General features: G+C 47.4%; 1 protein-coding gene across 4 annotated transcripts; it reads right to left on the bottom strand.

Annotated features, from left to right (window-relative positions):
• Positions 1-453: 453 nt before the first annotated feature.
• Positions 454-15529, bottom strand: rbm5 (RNA binding motif protein 5). 4 transcript variants are annotated; one of them, XM_084463218.1, is made up of 24 exons: positions 15418-15529; positions 15077-15111; positions 10904-11075; positions 10557-10712; positions 10376-10445; positions 9884-9957; positions 9123-9206; positions 8807-8867; positions 8235-8300; positions 7984-8144; positions 7783-7880; positions 7554-7641; positions 6991-7059; positions 6821-6887; positions 6525-6695; positions 6059-6147; positions 4835-5011; positions 4583-4723; positions 4390-4467; positions 3739-3924; positions 2892-2966; positions 2699-2799; positions 2476-2605; positions 454-1028 (listed from the first exon to the last, which is right to left on the bottom strand). In XM_084463218.1, exons 2-24 carry the CDS (start codon positions 15091-15093, stop codon positions 903-905), a joined length of 2457 nt encoding a protein of 818 aa, XP_084319344.1. In that variant the 5' UTR covers positions 15094-15111; positions 15418-15529; the 3' UTR covers positions 454-902. The 4 variants fall into 4 exon arrangements, with proteins under 4 accessions (XP_084319344.1, XP_084319342.1, XP_084319343.1 ...); XM_084463216.1 differs by having other exon boundaries at positions 2421-2605; XM_084463217.1 differs by having other exon boundaries at positions 2476-2608.
• Positions 15530-17113: the final 1584 nt, after the last annotated feature.

The raw sequence follows: 17113 nt of genomic DNA on the forward strand, positions 1-17113 counted from the left end.
CGAAGTGTGGAGATGGTCTGGCTGTGTGAGATTATTGACTGTTATAACAGAATAGACCACATCTTAATCGTCAAATCTTTTTTTAATTTTCTGTACAAAGAGATGAGATTTCCATAGAAACTGTACAATTCTGTTAACGTGCCGATAAAATTATATCAATCACTGCAAATAAAACCAAGAAAAAAGAAATTCTAGATCTGGAAATAATGTACTGTGCATATATACAAATAATAAATTACATTATCTATAACTTACACTTGCTCCACCAAGGACATTCTGTTCTTTTTTTCTTTACCCCTACTATACATGGTGGCACAGCGTGAGTGTGAAGTTGACAGATCGTTTCAGAGTCTTTCAAAGCGGGTCAAATCATTCAGCTCACATCTCGTCAGTGAAAGACTCTGGAAGCACGGCGGTCTCCGCTTCCCCAGCTCATATCCTCATCTGTTCATGGATCACGGTAGCAGGGTGGGCGGCCAGGCCTGGGGGGTGAGGATGGATCAAGGTAGCAGTGTGGGGCGGCCAGGCCTGGGGGGTGAGGGTGGGGCGGCCAGGCCTGGGGGGTGAGGATGGATCAAGGTAGCAGGGTGGGGCGGCCAGGCCTGGGGGGTGAGGATGGATCAAGGTAGCAGGGTGGGGCGGCCAGGCCTGGGGGGTGAGGATGGATCAAGGTAGCAGGGTGGGGCGGCCAGGCCTGGGGGGTGAGGATGGATCAAGGTAGCGGTGTGGGGCGGCCAGGCCTGGGGGGTGAGGATGGATCAAGGTAGCGGTGTGGGGCGGCCAGGCCTGGGGGGTGAGGGTGGATCAAGGTAGCGGTGTGGGGCGGCCAGGCCTGGGGGGTGAGGACGAGCTCCAGCAGCAGCAGCCCTGGGGGTGGGCCCACACTAGGGAACCAGGGTCACTCACTCCATCTCAGTGAAGCGAGCGAACATGGCTTTGCGGACAGCGTCTTTATAGGTTTCGGAGGCAGACAGGCCGTAGCTGCTGCCTTTGGTTCCCAGACCCGCCCCCTTCATCCTCAGCTGAGCCTGGAGGGGGGGGGCACAGAGCACAGCACAGTTCAGTTACTGAGCCTGGAGGGGGGGGCACAGAGCACAGTTCAGTTACTGAGCCTGGAGGGGGGGGCACAGAGCACAGTTCAGTTACTGAGCCTGGAGGGGGGGGCACAGAGCACAGTTCAGTTACTGAGCCTGGAGGGGGGGGCACAGAGCACATCATTCAGTTAGAGTTAAAGTTGCACTGGGTCTATTAGTCTCTGTCCTAGAGGGGACATAGTTAACTAAGTCTGAACTCTTCAGTTCAGTGATTGAGAAGTCTGGAATAAAACGCTAGAGAACATGGTTATAGGGGCGGAGCCAGCGCCTACCTTTCAAATCCAGCTGCATTTGAACATATGCCATCGGGAGCATATAAATCGGGACCAAATGAAAAAGGCAGCGCAGAAAAGAAAACTATCTAGCGAACTCTATGAAGTGAGTTAAAGTGGAAGAAAATCCAAGTAGCCTAAAGCTCACATTAGGTGCCAAATACGTGAGCGGCTCGCACAATGCAGGACTCCTTGAAAAGCTGCGGCCAGTTGCGAGTCAAAGGTCAAATCAGCCTCCCCGCACAGCCCACTATCTACATGCCCCCCCCCCCCCCCCCCCCCCGCACAGCCCACTATCTACATGCCCCCCCCCCCCCCACACAGCCCACTATCTACATGCCCCCCCCACACAGCCCACTATCTACATGCCCCCCCCGCACACAGCCCACTATCTACATGCCCCCCCCCCGCACAGCCCACTATCTACATGCCCCCCCTCCCGCACAGCCCACTATCTACATGCCCTCCGCCCCCCCCCCGCACAGCCCACTATCTACATGCCCCCCCCCCCGCACAGCCCACTATCTACATGCCCCCCCCCCGCACAGCCCACTATCTACATGCCCCCCCCCCACACAGCCCACTATCTACATGCCCTCCGCCCCCCCCCCCCGCACAGCCCACTATCTACATGCCCCCCCCCCCACACAGCCCACTATCTACATGCCCTCCGCCCCCCCCCCCGCACAGCCCACTATCTACATGCCCCCCCCCACACAGCCCACTATCTACATGCCCCCCCCCACACAGCCCACTATCTACATGCCCCCCCCCCGCACAGCCCACTATCTACATGCCCCCCCCCCCCCGCACAGCCCACTATCTACATGCCCCCCCTCCCCCCCCCCCGCACAGCCCACTATCTACATGCCCCCCCCCCCGCACAGCCCACTATCTACATGCCCCCCCCCGCACAGCCCACTATCTACATGCCCTCCGCCCCCCCCCCCCCCCCCCGCACAGCCCACTATCTACATGGGCCAAAAAAAGTCTTTGTGAGACAAACTGTGGAAGATGATGCGCTGCTGAAGGGGTGGGTGTGGTCGGTACTCACCTGGATGGGCGCCGTGATGCCCTGCTGAAGGGGTGGGTGTGGTGGGTAGACTCACCTGGATGGGCGCCGTGATGCCCTGCTGGTTGCGCCCCAGGCCCGTCCCCTCCTCCCAGCCCATGGCCTGCAGCATCTTGTTCCCGATGTTGTCGCTGTTCAGACCGTCTTTGGTGGGTTGCTCATAGTTACTGCTGAGAAAATGAAACATTACCGTATAACAATTCATACTGTATAATTCTACGGTGGACAGATAGGTGAGGCGTTGTGACATTAGCGCTTACACAACCGGTGTGGGCTGGACGAACTTCTTCTTCTTGGGCACTGGAGGTTCAGGGATGCCGTATTTCTCTCTCCTCTCGGCAGCCCGGTCCCTGTACTTCATCTGTTCACAGGACGGGAGGGGACTCGTGAACAAAACAAACAGACCCTGGCAGAGGGACGTGTTCTGAACACAGAGGAGCCAGGCGGCGTTACCTCGGTCTCCTTCCTCTCCAGCTCCTCCAGCTCCGCCTCACTCAGCTTGGACCGGCGGTGAACCTCCAGGTTTTGCTAGACGGGCGAGAGAAAGGGGGAGGTTTACAGCTAGACGGGCGAGAGAAAGGGGGAGGTTTACAGCTAGACGGGCGAGAGAAAGGGGGAGGTTTACAGCTAGACGGGCGAGAGAAAGGGGGAGGTTTACAGCTAGACGGGCGAGAGAAAGGGGGAGGTTTACAGCGAGGAGCGAGAGAAAGGGGGAGGTTTACAGCGAGGAGCGAGAGAAAGGGGGAGGTTTACAGCGAGGAGCGAGAGAAAGGGGGAGGTTTACAGCGAGGAGCGAGAGAAGGGGGGAGGTTTACAGCTAGACGGGCGAGAGAAAGGGGGAGGTTTACAGCTAGACGGGCGAGAGAAAGGGGGAGGTTTACAGCTAGACGGGCGAGAGAAAGGGGGAGGTTTACAGCTAGACGGGCGAGAGAAAGGGGGAGGTTTACAGCTAGACGGGCGAGAGAAAGGGGGAGGTTTACAGCTAGACGGGCGAGAGAAAGGGGGAGGTTTACAGCTAGACGGGCGAGAGAAAGGGGGAGGTTTACAGCGAGGAGCGAGAGAAAGGGGGAGGTTTACAGCGAGGAGCGAGAGAAGGGGGGAGGTTTACAGCTAGACGGGCGAGAGAAAGGGGGAGGTTTACAGCTAGACGGGCGAGAGAAAGGGGGAGGTTTACAGCTAGACGGGCGAGAGAAAGGGGGAGGTTTACAGCGAGGAGCATCTCCACCACTCGTCCATCCGGAGTGCTCTTTATTCCCTCTGAGCTTAACCCCAGAGCATTATGGGCCGCCGGCGCCGGTACCTTGTGGAGGTCGGAGAGCTGCTGGTGTCTCATCAGAGCGTCCTTGTTGGGGAACTGCCTCCTGCACAGCAGACAGGCCATCTTCTTCCAGTCGGTCAGCGTGTCCTGGCCCTCCTCGCTGTGCTCGGGCTCCGCCGCGCCCTCCTCTGGGTCGCTGTCCCCGCTGTAGGCCGCCACCAGACCACACTGGACAGACCAGAGCAGAGTTATAACTAACCCTAACCCTAACCCTACCTAACCCTAACCCTAACCCCGCCACCAGACAACACTGGACAGACCAGAGGCGCAGAGTTATCCTGGCGAGGCCACATGCGCGTACATACCTAACCCTAACCATACCTAACCATACCTAACCATACCTAACCATACCTAACCCTAACCATACCTAACCCTAACCATACCTAACCCTAACCCTACCTAACCCTAACCATACCTAACCCTAACCATACCTAACCCTAACCATACCTAACCCTAACCCTAACCCTAACCCTACCTAACCCTAACCCTAACCATACCTAACCCTAACCATACCTAACCCTAACCATACCTAACCCTAACCATACCTAACCCTAACCATACCTAACGCTAACCTACGCTACCCGGGCTTCTGAGGATTAGAATTTGAATCTGGACTGAGTCCGCCTCCCTCACCTTGGGCGCGCTGGCCGGGGCCTCCTCTTCAGGGCTCTTCACTACTTCCGACATCAGCCTCTCCAGGCCTCCAGCCTGCTGCAAAAAGCACGCCACAGGTAAATACCGTCAGTCCAGCGCTTTGGACAAATGGTGGCGTCTCGTGGGTGTGACGGACGGAGGGGTGAGGGAAGAGTGAGGTGGACGGAAATACCTTCTTCTCAAAGAGCGTGAAGCCCGCGTCGGCGGCCGCCGCCTCCCTCCTCTCCTCCTGACTGATGGGCTGGAAGCTGCCTCTGAAGTTCTCCTTCTGCTTGTTCAGGCTCTTGGCCCAGCGCTCCATGTCTTTAGCGATCTGCGCGCACACGTACACACACACACACACACACACACATCAGTACAACACTGTGGTGTGATGCAGACTTGGCGACGGCTATGCTTGATTGTGATGTCTCCTGTTGTCTACCTGCTGGGCTGTCTTGCTCTTGGGCTTGTCTTTCTTCTCCTTGGCCTCCTTGCTCGCTGCCGCGCTGGCGGTAGCATTGGCGCACTGCCCGGTGTTGGCGTCGGCGGAGGCAGGGGCGTACGTCTGCGTCTCACTGTCCCAGTACAGGTACTGCTGGGTCTGGGAGTTGTAGTAATACTGTAGAGGGAGTTGTAGTAATACTGTAGAGGGAGTTGTAGTAATACTGTAGAGGGACGCACGGCAGCCATTACAGCCCGTCTCATACGTTCCTTAGTCTCAGAGGGCCACTACGCTGGATCAGTGAACATCCACACCACTACCCCTTACAAGCACAGGTTAAGACCTGGTTAATGAAACAAAACACAGTTTGCTTGGTTCCTTCCTGCATTTGAGCGTGTGTGGGTACTGACGTGGGTGTGTGTGGGTACTGACGTGGGTGTGTGTGGGTACTGGCGTGGGTGTGTGTGGGTACTGGCGTGGGTGTGTGTGGGTACTGACGTGGGTGTGTGTGGGTACTCACGTGGGTGTGTGTGGGTACTGACGTGGGTGTGTGTGGGTACTGGCGTGGGTGTGTGTGGGTATTTACGTGGGTGTGTGTGGGTACTCACGTGGGTGTGTGTGGGTACTGACGTGGGTGTGTGTGGGTACTGACGTGGGTGTGTGTGGGTACTCACGTGGGTGTGTGTGGGTACTCACGTGGGCGTGTGTGGGTACTGACGTGGGTGTGTGTGGGTACTGACGTGGGTGTGTGTGGGTACTGACGTGGGTGTGTGTGGGTACTGACGTGGGTGTGTGTGGGTACTGACGTGGGTGTGTGTGGGTACTGACGTGGGTGTGTGTGGGTACTCACGTGGGTGTGTGTGGGTACTCACGTGGGCGTGTGTGGGTACTCACGTGGGTGTGTGTGGGTACTTACGTGGGCGTGTGTGGGTACTTACGTGGGCGTGTGTGGGTACTTACGTGGGTGTGTGTGGGTACTCACGTGGGTGTGTGTGGGTACTCACGTGGGTGTGTGTGGGTATTTACGTGGGTGTGTGTGGGTACTCACGTGGGTGTGTGTGGGTACTGACGTGGGTGTGTGTGGGTACTGACGTGGGTGTGTGTGGGTACTGACGTGGGTGTGTGTGGGTACTGACGTGGGTGTGTGTGGGTACTGACGTGGGTGTGTGTGGGTACTGACGTGGGTGTGTGTGGGTACTGACGTGGGTGTGTGTGGGTACTTACGTGGGTGTTTGGGTCGTAGTAGAGGCCGGTTTGAGGGTCGTAGTAGTAGCCAGAGGATTCATCGTACTGGTAGGTGGAGGTGTCCGGAGCTGCAAGTGACCAATTCACGCACGACTGTTACCAATCACACACAACGTTAACCAATCACATCACAGACCGGCTGGCGGGGCTGCTGTTTTCCGTCTGCTTCATTCCTTCTCCAGTCCAATATGTAAAAGTAAAACAGGCAATATCTGAGCCTAAATCTATTTACAGGTGCCCCCCAAGAGTGAGAGCGCTCCCCACTTCTCTTCACATTATACAACAATCGCTGTGTGAGCAGAGCTCCCCAAAATTACATTGCGAAATTCTCCAATGACACCGCCAGTCTTGGCTTAGTACATAGAGATCAAGACATCACTTTACCACTCCCAACATTGTGCAGGGTGTGGATTGGTTTGAATGGGTGTGAATGGGTTTTTCCTACCGGCGCTGTTGTCTCTGGTGGCGGTAACCGTAGTGACCGGAACAGTGCCGATGGAAGCGGCCGAGAGGTGTCCGGCCTGGGGTTTGGCCTCCAGCTGTGAGGCAGGCTGACCGATGATGTGTGGCTGGTAGACCTGGGCCCCCTGGGAGATGATCTTCAAACCCGGGGCCGCTGGAAGAGGACAACCGATACGCTGTTATAGCCAATACACCAGTGTGGCTAATAACGGCAAAAGCAGGAGAGGATCTCACACACACACACACACACACACACACACACACACACGTTGCTCTTACCTCCCAGTATACCATTGGCCTGGGAAGGGTCCCCTCCCGCTCCCTGCTGGAAAAAGGTCGGGTAATCCTGGAAAGACGAGGAAGCGTCGTGTCACAAATCACCAAGGCTGCTTGAGGACAAATGGCACATTCAGCTGGTTAAAGAGCCCTCTGGTGGCGGGTCCCCTCACCTGCGCGTAGGGAACATAGCCGTCCTGCAGGTAGCTGTACTCAGACGCGCCGTCCGAGCTCTGCTGTGGCTGAGAGAGAAAGAGCCCATCAGCAGCCTGTACGTCTGTCAGGTTTTTCCTGCATAGAGGATTTTTTGCCGCCCCTCAAAGACATTTTAGCCAGAGCCAAAGGAAAATCACCAAAGCCAAAATGCTAAAAATTTAGAGTAAAAATAGCAATTCAAATCCTCCCCAAATGTGTTTGAAAGCTTGTTTCAAGTGCAGCCCATCCCTCTTTCTTGCATTGTCCATGGTTTGGACCGCTAGTAATCTAGATAATTAATAGACAGGTTATCAATATCTTAAACATTTTGTCTTCATATCCATTTTGAGTCATGTCGGGAGATTTCCTGCAAACAGAACGACAGCAAAGAATATAGGCCTATAAATGCTGGTAGGCTACTCGGCGTAAAACGGATGTTCCCCCAAAAAATGGTGTGCGCGTCACCCCCCAAAGGCCCATTCTGAGCCAGGAAAACCCCTGTGTCTGTGTGTACAAGTTGGCTGAGAGCAGAGGCCCCTACCTGGCTGGAGGACCACTGGGCAGCAGCGATGGCCGTGCTGGCCACAGAGAAGGCACTGATGCGGTTTCCGTCTGGCATTAAGAGGTCCCTGCGGAGAGGAAGACGAGATGAGAGACAGAAGAGGGGATGGTCCCCTGTCCCGGGTCACAGAGACGATGACGTAGCATCTTCACACACACGTCACTACAAGTGACCGTCCGGGCTGCCCGGTCGCCGCCGCGGCACTCACTTCCTGGCGCTCTTGGCGTAGTCCACGCCGATGGTCTTCCCGTCTAGCTTGAGAGGCGGCTGCAGACCCTGCAGGATGGTCAGGAGCTGGGACGCCTCCTGTGTGAAGACGCACAACGTCAACACCCACCACAAACACTCCAGCCCACTGGACTGGGTGGTAAAAGAACAGTAAGTACATGACCAGCAGAGGAGCTCGTACCAGAGGAGAGGAGAGCTGGATGAAGGCGAAGCCCCGGTTCTGGCCGGTCTGTTTGTCTTTGATGAGCCGGATGTTGCTGGCCGACAGGTTGGCGTAGGGGGCCAGGACGTCCATGATGGCCTCCACCACGGACAGGGGCGCGATGTTCCTCAGGATGATGGCTGTGGCGGAAACACACGTCGGTCAGAAACACGGAACCACAGGCAGGTGCCCTGCTCTCCAGTTTGTCAAGTGCAGAAGGAGGCCCTTACTGTCGCCGTAGTAGTCTCCACTCTGCTGGGTCTCTGTGACTCCAGTGGTGCTGGTGACCTCGGAATCTGGTGAGAGGGAGACAAGAGTGAGAGCGGGAAGTCAGCCCCACCGAACGCCTCCGCGGTAGGAGCAGGCTGAGGACGACGGCTGACAGCAGCCACGTCCATCTGTCCGACGCTTTGAACCCCTTCACCTGGTCTGCCCTCACTGATACCTAAGGGACTTGATTCATCACTGCCTGCTGCACTATGGGCGACGGGAGTTTACTAGGATAACAACCAGTGGGTTTGGGCCTGGACTGTCAGGGTCACTACAGCTCCTGGCCTAGCCTGCTGTAGCAGCCCCCCAGCGCTGGGCCTCAGGCTGTCCTGGTAGGGCAGAGCCGTATTCATATCTGTACGCAGCCCCCCAGCGCTGGGCCTCAGGCTGTCCTGGTAGGGCAGAGCCGTATACATATCTGTACGCAGCCCCCCAGCGCTGGGCCTCAGGCTGTCCTGGTAGGTCAGAGCCGTATTCATATCTGGACGGCTGCGAGCGCAGGCAGTGGCTTCCTGGTTCAGGAACTACTTACCGGCTTTGGCTGCTCCACATCTGAAGCACTTCAGCCTCCTCCGGAAATTGTACAGGCCACACTGTAATCAACCGGTCACATCATTTGTTTTTATTGATAATACAGCTACTAAGGCCCTGAACAGTGCTGCCTCAGACAAGCCAAGCTAACTCATTTGGTACAGATTAGACCCTTTATTGACCTGAGCCAAAAAGCTCAACCTGTGTGAGTGATGCCATGCAGAACCCCTACACCTAATGATGTGCATACATTCATGAGACGGCCATCATTCAGGACTATGGGGTAGCAGAGTAGTTGGGTCAGAGCGTGAACTTACTGTGTTGCAGAGCCAGTCCTCAAACTTGTGCCTGGGGTTGCTGTAGTGCATGGCCACACTTTTGCCTTGGATGGTCAGTAGTTTCTGCAAGAGGGGAAAAGATGGGTCATTTCGAGCTTCTGTGGCTGGCGCAGGTGTCATTCTAGCTGCACCAAAAGAGCAAGCAGTGTTGGCAGGGACAGGGGCCCCTTGGGCAGGAGTGTATGTGAGCATGTAGAGATTTCTAAGTGTTTGGGACCCGAGTGCCGAGGCAGAGCCAGAGCAGAATGTAAAATGTGACCCTAACAGAGACACTTAGAACACCTTGGTCGCCTTTCCTAAACCCAGGTGTACGTTTCCCACCACAGAACTCAAGAAAAGGAATTCTGACTCGGAATTTGAGCTTCTACATTGCCTAGAAAAATGCTATCAAACACTGTTGGATAGTGCTTTGAGGGAAGAAAATCACCACCTCTTAATTAGTCTTAACTTTAAATAACAATCTGCTATCATACAGTTCCTTTCTTCGCTTAATCCTTTTAAAATTGCAGTCCTTAGCTTTCTTATTCCATAAAATATGTTGGTAAAAAGCCACACTAAGCATGCATGGCGTAATACTGGATTAAATATTTATGTCTCAATAACGGAGCCTTAATATCAATTTCCAACTTAAATCTGTATTCCCTTCCAAACTCCTCATACACTTCATTTTGGTTGCTTTTTGGTTATTCTTCTTTCAGATGCCAAAGGTATAAAACTAGACTTGGCGATTGTGAAGCAACCTGATTGGTCTCCATCCATCGGGTAGCATCTTGCAAGTGATAAAACTCCACGAAGGCGAAACCTCGGCTTATACCTAGAGACAGCATTCAAATATAGACGGGAGGCGGGTTAGTCAGAGTCCATGGGCACAACATTCAAACTCTGTCACAAGCTGCTTCTCGACCCAGAGCGGCAAACTGGGTGCCGTTCCTTACGGGTTTTACCATAGCAAGAAATCCTGCAGGATGCCACTCTTTGGACCACATACATGGTGTGCGCCTCATGGACATTGTTTTTCAATAGAAACACTAGCCCTGGGTTGGTGGTGCTTTGGCTTGCTGATCCTCATCCAGACAGACAGAAAAATGTCTTGTCTGCTTTATAGTCAACTTGAGCTCACAAGAGATTTGATGGCTATGTTGCTATGGCAAAACAGGTCTAAACTGAAGCAGATTGGCCCTTTGGTAAAAGATGGCGGGGGAGGAGGGGCTCCATGGTACACCGGTTCTCACCTGTCCTCTTTTTCATCAGTCTGACGTCAACGGGCTGGGGTCCCTCCAGCTGGTCCAAGGCAGCACGGACCTGAGGAGACACATGACCAAGTCATTAACCCAATATCAAGGTTCCCTTCTCTATCTTGATATTATCATTATGCAACCTCAAGGGGCCTCAAGGATGAAAGAAAGGACCTACTTCAGCTTCAGTGACCTGGAGAGACAAGCCCCGGAGCATGATGGTCTTGCTCTCCTTCTCCTCCCCAGGCTCCCCCCGGTAGTCCTGCTCTGGGTAGTCTCCATCAGAGTGGTAGCCATCTTCAGATCGGTCACTATTGCGTCGCTTCCTCTCTCTCTGCTCAAATAGAAAGAGGTAAGTACACAATTGAAGATCAAGGGGATGTCATTGACATTGATTGGGTTAGGGTTAGGGTAAGCCCTGGGCTCTACCTCTGGGTTAGGGTTAGCCCTGGGCTCTACCTCTGGGTTAGGGTTAGGGTTAGGCCTGGGCTCTACCTCTGGGTTAGGGTTAGGCCTGGGCTCTACCTCAGGGCTGTCTCTGTTCCCCCGACGGTCTGCTTCATGGCAGTCGCTGCGTCGCTCTTCGCCCCAACGCCCATGCTCACGCTCCTGGTCTCTTCCTCGCCTCTCACGCCACTCTGACTCATCCCGCGGTTGATCAGAGCCGTACCTGCCACTGCGCTCTGTGCGACTGACCCTATACACCCAAAAACAGATTGGGAAATGAAAAGTATGTCATGTACACTTCATTAAATTGCACCACTCGAGGAAAACCTACAATAACATTACATTATCTAGAAACTAGATAGATGCAATAAATACTGTTAAGATATATGAATAGTATAATGGCTCGTTATATCTAGCTAAATACTGTTCAGATATGTGAATAGTATAATGTTATATCTAGCTAGCTCAGTAAATACTGTTCAGATATGTGAATAGTATAATGTTATATCTAGCTAGCTCAATAAATACTGTTCAGATATATGAATAGTATAATGTTATATCTAGCTAGCTCAATACATACTGTTCAGATATATAATAGTATAATGTTATATCTAGCTAGCTCAATAAATACTGTTCAGATATGTGAATAGTATAATGTTATATCTAGCTAGCTCAATAAATACTGTTCAGATATATGAATAGTATAATGTTATATCTAGCTAGCTCAATAAATACTGTTCAGATATGAATAGTATAATGTTATATCTAGCCAGCTCAATAAATACTGTTCAGATATCTGAATAGTATAATGTTATATCTAGCTAGCTCAATAAATACTGTTCAGATATGTGAATAGTATAATGTTATATCTAGCTAGCTCAATAAATACTGTTCAGATATGTGAATAGTATAATGTTATATCTAGCTAGCTCAATAAATACTGTTCAGATATGTGAATAGTATAATGTTATATCTAGCCAGCTCAATAAATACTGTTCAGATATATGAATAGTATAATGTTATATCTAGCCAGCTCAATAAATACTGTTCAGATATATGAATAGTATAATGTTATATCTAGCTAGCTCAATAAATACTGTTCAGATATGTGAATAGTATAATGTTATATCTAGCCAGCTCAATAAATACTGTTCAGATATGTGAATAGTATAATGTTATATCTAGCCAGCTCAATAAATACTGTTCAGATATGTGAATAGTATGTTATATCTAGCTAGCTCAATAAATACTGTTCAGATATATGAATAGTATAATGTTATATCTAGCTAGCTCAATAAATACTGTTCAGATATGTGAATAGTATAATGTTATATCTAGCTAGCTCAATAAATACTGTTCAGATATATGAATAGTATAATGTTATATCTAGCTAGCTCAATAAATACTGTTCAGATATGTGAATAGTATAATGTTATATCTAGCTAGCTCAATAAATACTGTTCAGATATGTGAATAGTATAATGTTATATCTAGCTAGCTCAATAAATACTGTTCAGATATGTGAATAGTATAATGTTATATCTAGCTAGCTCAATAAATACTGTTCAGATATATGAATAGTATAATGTTATATCTAGCTAGCTCAATAAATACTGTTCAGATATGTGAATAGTATAATGTTATATCTAGCTAGCTCAATAAATACTTTTCAGATATATGAATAGTATAATGTTATATCCAGCTAGCTCAATAAATACTGTTCAGATATCTGAATAGTATAATGTTATATCTAGCTAGCTCAATAAATACTGTTCAGATATATGAATAGTATAATGTTATATCTAGCTAGCTCAATAAATACTGTTCAGATATGAGTAGTATAATGTTATATCTAGCTAGCTCAATAAATACTGTTCAGATATATGAATAGTATAATGTTATATCTAGCTAGCTCAATAAATACTGTTCAGATATGTGAATAGTATAATGTTATATCTAGCTAGCTCAATAAATACTGTTCAGATATATGAATAGTATAATGTTATATCTAGCTAGCTCAATAAATACTGTTCAGATATGTGAATAGTATAATGTTATATCTAGCTAGCTCAATAAATACTGTTCAGATATGTGAATAGTATAATGTTATATCTAGCTAGCTCAATAAATACTGTTCAGATATATGAATAGTATAATGTTATATCTAGCTAGCTCAATAAATACTGTTCAGATATGTGAATAGTATAATGTTATATCTAGCTAGCTCAATAAATACTGTTCAGATATATGAATAGTATAATGTTATATCTAGCTAGCTCAATAAATACTGTTCAGATATGAATAGTATAATGTTATATCTAGCCAGCTCAATAAATACTGTTCAGATATCTGAATAGTATAATGTTATATCTAGCTAGCTCAATAAATACTGTTCAGATATGTGAATAGTATAATGTTATATCTAGCTAGCTCAATAAATACTGTTCAGATATGTGAATAGTATAATGTTATATCTAGCTAGCTCAATAAATACTGTTCAGATATGTGAATAGTATAATGTTATATCTAGCCAGCTCAATAAATACTGTTCAGATATATGAATAGTATAATGTTATATCTAGCCAGCTCAATAAATACTGTTCAGATATATGAATAGTATAATGTTATATCTAGCTAGCTCAATAAATACTGTTCAGATATGTGAATAGTATAATGTTATATCTAGCCAGCTCAATAAATACTGTTCAGATATGTGAATAGTATAATGTTATATCTAGCCAGCTCAATAAATACTGTTCAGATATGTGAATAGTATGTTATATCTAGCTAGCTCAATAAATACTGTTCAGATATATGAATAGTATAATGTTATATCTAGCTAGCTCAATAAATACTGTTCAGATATGTGAATAGTATAATGTTATATCTAGCTAGCTCAATAAATACTGTTCAGATATATGAATAGTATAATGTTATATCTAGCTAGCTCAATAAATACTGTTCAGATATGTGAATAGTATAATGTTATATCTAGCTAGCTCAATAAATACTGTTCAGATATGTGAATAGTATAATGTTATATCTAGCTAGCTCAATAAATACTGTTCAGATATGTGAATAGTATAATGTTATATCTAGCTAGCTCAATAAATACTGTTCAGATATATGAATAGTATAATGTTATATCTAGCTAGCTCAATAAATACTGTTCAGATATGTGAATAGTATAATGTTATATCTAGCTAGCTCAATAAATACTTTTCAGATATATGAATAGTATAATGTTATATCCAGCTAGCTCAATAAATACTGTTCAGATATCTGAATAGTATAATGTTATATCTAGCTAGCTCAATAAATACTGTTCAGATATATGAATAGTATAATGTTATATCTAGCTAGCTCAATAAATACTGTTCAGATATGAGTAGTATAATGTTATATCTAGCTAGCTCAATAAATACTGTTCAGATATATGAATAGTATAATGTTATATCTAGCTAGCTCAATAAATACTGTTCAGATATGTGAATAGTATAATGTTATATCTAGCTAGCTCAATAAATACTGTTCAGATATATGAATAGTATAATGTTATATCTAGCTAGCTCAATAAATACTGTTCAGATATGTGAATAGTATAATGTTATATCTAGCTAGCTCAATAAATACTGTTCAGATATGTGAATAGTATAATGTTATATCTAGCTAGCTCAATAAATACTGTTCAGATATATGAATAGTATAATGTTATATCTAGCTAGCTCAATAAATACTGTTCAGATATGTGAATAGTATAATGTTATATCTAGCTAGCTCAATAAATACTGTTCAGATATATGAATAGTATAATGTTATATCTAGCTAGCTCAATAAATACTGTTCAGATATATGAATAGTATAATGTTATATCTAGCTGGCTCAGTGACACGCCTTATCGTGCTCCCATGGGCTCAAGAGTCATGACTTTGACTAATTTAACCGTAACAATTACAAACCAGTGGCCAGTCAGATAGAGGAAATATCTCTTATATAGAAATATCTCTTATATAGTAAATAATAATATAGTTCACTAGGGAATATCATAAATCATTTTAGACCGGATGTTTATAGTTTAGTAGCTCTATCATGTTTATAGTTTAGTAGCTCTATCATGTTTATAGTTTAGTAGCTCTATCATGTTTATAGTTTAGTAGCTCTATCATGTTTATAGTTTAGTAGCTCTATCATGTTCATAGGGTTAGGGTTAGACCCAGAGCAGATCCTAACCCATCCATGACAGATCCTCACCTCTTATCAGCTCCCATGTCTCTGTCGGTGTTGATCTGCAAATGAAGAAATGAAGAAATGAAGAGGGCAAGTTAGCACAGACCATTTCCAGGATTAAGCACTAAGCAAGCTTCCCCAAATGTAGCAGCTAGCTACCGTGAGCCCTAGCCCTAACCCTACCCCTCCCTACCCCTCCCTAACCCTACCGGTAGCTAGCCTCGCTCTCTCAGAGGATCCCTTAATGACGGCTGGTCCATCGCTAGTCTAACTAGTTTACTAGTTTATTAGTTTACAACAAAGACAAATGAAATTATATAACAGTAATTGGATTAGCTAACATGCAACGTTGTATGTGGACTCACCAGTACTATATGAATAGTGTTTATCTAACTACGTTGTTTGCCAAACGGTCAAGGACTCGCATCTCACTAGAAATGGCTTCCGCGCTCAGACGCTTCTTCTTCCCAGCATGCACTTGGGACTCTTCTTCTTCCCAGCATGCACTTGGGACAGTGGAAACGCTTCTGTGCTTCTGCGCATGCTCTAGATGTTTATTCCCTGGCCGTTAGGAGTAAAATAAATAGATAAATAAATAAATAACTAATAGGTAGCTAGTCTACAAATTATCAAGTGCTTATGCAAATACATTAGGCCTACTCTAGTGTAGCATAAGCTAGTGTTTTAAAACAAATCGACTTTTTAAGGCTCGCTCTGGCTGCAAACAGCCTTTCTCACTGTCGGTGTTATGATTAGTTTTCATAGCCAGTGTTGGCTAACTTGTCTTCTTTACCTAGTCCTCAACCTTTAAAATGGTGAGAGCTACGTTCGTGACTGACTGATGAATGTGACTTAATTCATTAATGGCAGTGAATAGATTAATCAAGAGTAGCCTACTACCAGTCTCATCTGCAGCCAAGTTGGGCATTTGGTCAGGCAGCAGTGTTCGCAGTGTTGTGTTCAGTTGGTGTGAGCTGAACCAGTTGGTGTGAGCTGAACCAGTTGGTGTGAGCTGAACCAGTTGGTGTGAGCTGAACCAGTAGGTGTGAGCTGAACCAGTGTCCTTCACCGTTCTGCATCGTCGTCATCAACTGCAGTCAGACTTGTCAGTTTCCACACTCCTGAAACCCAGTGTTCAGTAGTGAGTCTCAAACCAGTCTCACTGATGCTGCATTGGGGGTCCGGTGGATCAGGGCCCACCAGATGTGAAAGGCAATCTGTCCTCTTCTCCCTCCAACCTTCATTGGCATTGCCACTTGGCTACTTCCATCGGGGGGCTGCATGCGCTCTGTGGGACTTGACTCTCCCCCCTGCCAGAGTAGCCTACTAGGCTATAGCTGTCTATCTCCCAGGATAGGCTATCAGGAAGGTTAGGCCTGTTTTGACCAGCTAAGTGAGGAGTCACCCAGTCCTTTCACTGATCAATAAAAAAATTAAATCAATCAAAAGTCGCACCCATCATCAGCCAATATAAAACCAAAACATCAATGAGGAGACAACCAAGGAAAGTGGAGATTAGTGACATAGAACACTCAGTGGTAGAGCGGGTCATCCAATGATCATAGGGTTGCCGGTTTGAATCCTGCCTCCTGTCCACATGTTGAAGTGTCCTTGGGCAAGACACTGAACCCCAAATTGCTCCCAATGAGCAGGCTAGCATCTTGCATGGCAGCTGCCGCCATTGGTGTGTGAATGAGAGACCATTGTAAAGCGCTATAGTGCAGTCCATTCCCCAAGATCTACCCTGGTCAGTAACCATTTGTCATCACTGATATGCAATCATCACTGATATGCAAGTACTCTAGCTAGGGAATTTGGCAGATTGTAGACTAGCCTACAGTACGCTACGTGATAAAGCCCCAGATAGTAGGCTATCATACATTATTAGTCCAATAACTCAAAGCTCATATTGTATCCCGTACAAAGAAAGCACTTTTGATGATGTTGGCTAAATTGGAGTTTGAGAATGCACTGACCCATGTGTCACTCCTACAGTATACTGGAGCTCCCGGCACCATTGGCAGAGGGAGACAGGCAGCTTGGTAGAGAAAAGCAATGTCC

Source organism: Borostomias antarcticus, assembly GCF_949987555.1.
Source record: "Borostomias antarcticus genome assembly, contig: scaffold_128, whole genome shotgun sequence".
Classification (NCBI taxonomy): Eukaryota; Metazoa; Chordata; class Actinopteri; order Stomiiformes; family Stomiidae; genus Borostomias; species Borostomias antarcticus.